At 50.9% G+C, this 5,594-nt stretch overlaps 1 protein-coding gene across 1 annotated transcript; it reads left to right on the top strand.

Moving 5' to 3' along the window:
- The first annotated feature begins 678 nt into the window (after positions 1 to 678).
- On the top strand, positions 679 to 5,328 carry LOC6499430 (zinc finger protein 208). Its single transcript, XM_001954619.4, has 3 exons — positions 679 to 1,774; positions 2,073 to 2,556; positions 2,620 to 5,328. Exons 1-3 carry the CDS (start codon positions 1,041 to 1,043, stop codon positions 5,182 to 5,184), a joined length of 3,783 nt encoding a protein of 1,260 aa, XP_001954655.1. The 5' UTR covers positions 679 to 1,040; the 3' UTR covers positions 5,185 to 5,328.
- The last annotated feature ends 266 nt before the right edge of the window (positions 5,329 to 5,594 follow it).

The following is a 5,594-nucleotide window of genomic DNA, read 5'->3' as shown; positions in this document are numbered from 1 at the left end:
TATGATCCTCCCCCGCCTGCGTTGGGGTATTCCGGTTATAGAGATTGACCACCACCACCACCCACCACGCACCACCAACCACAGTGAGGTGGACCTGAAGTACTAGGTGCGTCGGCGCTAAAGGTGAAGGATAATGGGGATGATCCTGCGATCCATCAAGCATACACTTTCGATACGTTAATTATAGTTGCATATACTACACGCCACATTTTATATTTATATTTAAACGAACCGCATTCACACGAACACACACATATATACATACATAATATACATTGTATTACATTACATTAAATATGTAATTTAAACAGTACGCCTGCACGTACTAATGTGCACGTACTAATTAAGTGTAAAAATACAAAATTCAAGCGCGAATCTTTGTTCAATAAAATTTTTCGTACATAAAATTGATTTTTTAATGTGGGGGGTTTCAGTTTTGTAGATTTTTAAGAGGTTTTCTGGTCTTAAAGAGAATGCGGACCGTGTTCTACGTTATTTGATTGTTCCAGTGTCCATCTAAGATGCCAACTTCTTGCAACTAGGGTCAAAATAGAAAATCTCGTTATAAAATAGATCCACTGGGTCCCGGGCAGTATCAAATTCAAATTTTCAAAAAGGCCCGCCCGAAAAACATTTACCAACACTACTATCTGGCAACTCTGTGACATGTTGCCAACTACAATTTCAATTTCGGCCCTTAGCAGCACTGCTCCATCGCATCTTGTAACCTACAACACTACACTATTCACAAACAAAATGGCTCTGAATTTTGCAAACTAAAAAAATCGCGATTTTTCCGGCATCGCAGCGGACCAATTTATATTTAATAACTCACACCACGTGCCAAGTTCGCTTGTGAACAACCGGAAGAAATGCATCTGGACGCGGCGCTTCCCGTAACCGCAGCATAGCCCCATGAAAAGTGAACAGCAGCCAGCCGACTCAGCCAATTTTTTGGCTTTTGTAGGATACGAAAACTAGTTCTCACAGACGCACACATCCACAAACGTTCGTAGCCTCTCGCTAGTGCCTTCCCAAAAATGGAAGGAATGGATCTGTGGACTTCGATGTTCTCCTCTGATTTCGATGAGCCAGAGGACGGGGCGGAGGGTGAAGCTGGTCTGGAGGGGGAAGATGGCGAGCAGTACGGCAATGGGAATGGAAATTCGGATCTTTTGGATGCCGACATGGGCGATGACGACATCCTGGATGGTGAGGAAGAGGACAGGGAGGAGGAGGACTACGACGACGATGGGGAGGGGGAGAATAAGAGGAAACGCTCCGGCCCCGATCCCGACGATGATGCCATCTTCGACTTTGAGTTGCAGCCCATGATTAACTTGTCGGAGCAGCCGGAGCAACCGTCGTCGCTAGAAGACAATGGGGCCAGCATGCGAGGCCAGTCACTGGCCGGCTCCCAGGGACGTAACCCAAACGCCGGCTATCCACAGCGGCCAACTACCTCGCAGATTAACGCCACGGACGAGAACGGAGTGCCCATCAACTACGAGCTGGGCGTTGTCTACATTTGTCCTGCGTGCGGTGCAGAGTTCCGGCAGCAGGACCACTGGAAGCGGCACATGAACCAAATGCACAAGTACAACACCTTGCGCGGCCTCAACTTTCTGCCGGTGGACAAGCTGTATCATCGGTGTCAGGAGTGCAACAAGCGGATTGCGATGCACAGTCGGGAGAATCTGCTGAAGCACAAGTTCACCCACCTGCCGTACAGGTGCACCAAGTGCTACATCTGCAAGCGCGAATACAAATACAGGTGGGTCTCTGCCCAGATGCCGGTCCGGGGAGATGGTTCTCTTTAGATAAGATATGAATTAAGATTTGTTAAGGCATTACTATGGTAATTATGATTATAAAACGATTAAGAAATGTTTCTGGACATCATTGGGTGTTGCTTTTGGAAGCTTACCCTTCCATATTGACCAAACAACTGGCATTACAGACAAGCTGCCATAGAAACGATGGTAGTTACAAGCAGATCCTTCCGTTTCCTCTGTAGTCTCCTTAAAAAATAAACATTTCCTAATATTATTTTTTCATTTTCCACCAACCAGGCAAGATCTAATGGTGCACCTGAGATTGGTGCACTGCGAAGAAGTCGTGGCCATGATGCGAGGAGGCTACAATGCAGCCGGCCGGAAGACCCGTGTCCGGGAGTCTCGCACTGAGCAGTTGCAGAGGGAGGAGGGATTCACTCAGGACCAAGATTTGGACCGCATTGAGGTGCGCAACGAGATACTCGAACCGGACGCAGAGGAGTCCAATGTGTTGGAACATTCAAGGAAGTCGGTAGTCGCCGAAGAGGTGTATCCTGTTGGCAGGAAGAAGAAATCGGAGGAGGAGAACGATGACTTTCAGCTCGCTGCGACACTGTGCGAGGACTACATTCATTTCATTTGTCCGGATTGCGGCGACGAGTGCAAAGACCACAACCAGTGGCGCCGGCACATAGAGTTTGCTCACGACTTCATGAGCCGGCGAGGACTAAACTTCCAGAGCACTGCCGACATGCAGATGCAGTGCATCGAATGTAAACAGGTTCGGCTTATCATAATTAGTCCATTTTAAGGATGAAACTAATGCATTTATTGTTTCTCGCAGATTGTAACCCCGAACACCACCAAAACTCTGCGACTGCACAAGTTTAGTCATCTCCCGCACCCGGAATGGATGAACTGCAAGCTCTGCTACAAGGGATTTTCGGATCACGTCAAGGCGGTGAAGCATCTGCTGCGGGAGCATCACATTGACACTCTAATGCCGGAGCGTCCGGGGAATATCTCAGCGACCATCCATCCAGAGGACGAATTTGGCGGGGAAGGACGAAAAGGAGAGGGAAACGGGGATGCGTTGGACGACGAGTCGCCCTATTTTGCGGATGCGCCCAGACGCGGTGGTCGCATCAGCAGTGACGACATGTTCGAGCCCTTTATAGACTATCTCTGTCCGCAGTGCGGCAAGGAGTTCCGCGAGAAGAAGCACTGGCGCACCCACGTGGTCATGATGCACGGAATGAACGACCTGTCGAAGCTGAACTTCAATGTGATAGACGAACGGAAGCTGAAGTGCCTCGAATGCGACAAGATCATCACCAATGCGTATGGCATCCAGAATGCCCAGCAGCACAGGATCACCCATTTGCCGTTCAAGGCCTATGCCAGATGCACCAAGTGCCACAAGTCGTACACGGACAGGAAGGGTCTGGTGAAGCATCTGGCCACCTATCATCGCATAAGCGACATGCCTCGCAGGTCGGCCGGTGGAGAATCAGGTGGCGGCGGAGAACTTCCGTTGCCCACCGCTCCGAAGCAACCCCGCAAGCAGATCGTCACGGTGGCTAATGAGACTTACGAAATAATCTACCTGGACGACCCGGAGCCAGCCATTGAGGAGGAGAACGATTTTGGGGAGCAGATGCAGGCGGAGGAAGAGGACTATCCCCCAGCACCGATTGCCCCACCGTCGCCACCAATGCTGCCTCCGGTATCAGGAGAGGTTGTCTCTCCAAACGAGGCACAGCGCTTCAAATGCGTCCACTGCGGCGAGGCCTTCGCTTCCCAGGCAGCCGCTAAGCAGCACAGGCTCGATAAGCACTTCAAGATAAGAAAGAGGTTGCGCAGTCACCTGCCGACACAGAACTCGGAATCGTTTGCTCCCCTGCCGACGGTGGAGCAGAACTACATCTTCCTGTGCCCCTCCTGCGGCATGGAGTACAAGACGCAGTTCGAGTGGCGGCGCCACATCAACGACGTCCACAACTTCGACAAGCGCGAGTATCTGAACATGCGGCAGCTGGACAAGTATCGCTACCAGTGCACCCAGTGCAAGGACATTGTTAGCAACTCGAAGCTGAAGGGCCTGCAGGACCACCACTTCCGTCACCTGCCATATCGCTTGTACTTGAAGTGCCTCATCTGCGGTACCTGCTACAATCACAAGCCGAATATAGCGGCGCATCTGCGGGCGCGGCACAACATCTTCGAGAGGGGGGCGCCGGTGATGGTCACCAAGCCGAGCAAGCAGATGAACCACCGCTATCGGGAGGCGGACAGAGAGAAGGCCCGACTTCCATCACCGATTCCGGTACCCGAGTCACCACCCAGCTGTTCGTCCTCCTCCTCGGGGGCTGCCATGAGTCGCACCCTGAAGCCACAGCCCGGGGCGTTGCCCGTTCGACCCGCTGGACTGAACACCCTGGAGGATAGCATCTCGTATCACAATGCTGTGGACTTGGACTTCATAACGTACTTCTGTCCGAAGTGCAACCAGAACTTTGACTCGCACGCCTTTTGGCGCAAACACATCGTGGAGAAGCACAATTTCAATAGTCGCGAGGGTCTGAACTTCCGGCAGCTGGATAACCATCACTACCTCTGTCTGGAGTGCTACAAGCGGGTGACAGTGACCCACACAAAAGGTGCCATCGGGCAGTTGCAATCGCACAAGTTCCGCCACCTGCCCCATCGCTCCTTCAAGTGCTTGACCTGCGGCGGGGAGTTTGTGCGCAAGCAGATGTTCTTCAAGCATCTGAATCGGGACACCAATCGCTGCGACAATCATCCGCAGCGTGAGCTGGACGACGAGGAGCAGGAACACGATCAGGAGCAGGAGGGAGCGTTGGCTGTTCGGTCGATGTACCAGCTGGCGTGTCCCCAGTGCGGCGATGGCTTCACCACGGTGAAGAGAACTGGATGGAAGGAGCACATCAATGTCTACCACAGTCTCACCAAGCTCGACTTGCTGCACATGATCAAGGTGGACGTGGATCGCTATCGCTGCAATGACTGCAATGAGGAGATCCGGACAACTCGGCTGCGCGAGCTGCAGCACCATCGCTTCCAGCACCTCCCCCACCCGGCCTATGTGCGCTGTAAGCTGTGCGACGAGACTGAAGATTGCTCGGAATCGGAAGGGTGCAGGCTGCACAGTCTGCAGGAACTGAAACAGCATATCCTGGACAGCCATAAGGCGGCCAAGGAAAAGGAATCTATGCTCGCCAAGATCCGCGATCACATGCGCAAGGAGGAGCAGGAAGACGTAGTGCCAACTGTGGACGATGACGACAACCAGACTGGTCACGACTCAGGTCCATATATGCCATTGCCCCCGCACTTGTTGGACGACGGGGACGATATGGACTTTGAGGATCAATATCTGCTGGGATAGGAACTCCTCCCTAGCTGGGAAACTTTTAGTCGCTTAGGTCCCTTTGTGTTTTAAAAATGTTCAAATAATTGTATCTCGAGCGGAAAGCAACTAATTTTTTAAAATAATTGTAATCTTACCACTTTATTTGGTATAACTGATTTATGTTAGTATCGTTTTTAATCTGTCCCCGATTTTATTTTAGAAAATAGTCTTAGTCGCACCCAGTTCCATGTCCGCTTCCATAAACGCGAACTTCCAGTGGTCAACAGAATCGAATGAGATTAAGAATAGTATTCATAGAATCTACTATATACACCTCCTAACTCCCAACTTCGACTCATAGTTTATAATGCATCTCAAGACGGCCCATTTTCATTAATAGTTCTAAGACACTAGCTATTTATTTGCCAGCGTCAGCTGCTTAAATT

The sequence above is a fragment of the Drosophila ananassae genome, chromosome 2L (assembly GCF_017639315.1).
Source record: "Drosophila ananassae strain 14024-0371.13 chromosome 2L, ASM1763931v2, whole genome shotgun sequence".
NCBI lineage: Eukaryota > Metazoa > Arthropoda > Insecta > Diptera > Drosophilidae > Drosophila > Drosophila ananassae.
This window is presented reverse-complemented; position numbering and strand designations above follow the sequence as displayed.

Excerpts from the sequence above, each read along its gene's own strand:
- LOC6499430 (XM_001954619.4), top strand. The coding sequence starts at position 1,041 with ATGGAAGGAATGGATCTGTGGACTTCGATGTTCTCCTCTGATTTCGAT. Across the intron at positions 1,775-2,072 it reads AAGCGCGAATACAAATACAG|GCAAGATCTAATGGTGCACC; the intron begins GTGGGTCTCTGC and ends TCCACCAACCAG. Across the intron at positions 2,557-2,619 it reads AGTGCATCGAATGTAAACAG|ATTGTAACCCCGAACACCAC; the intron begins GTTCGGCTTATC and ends TGTTTCTCGCAG.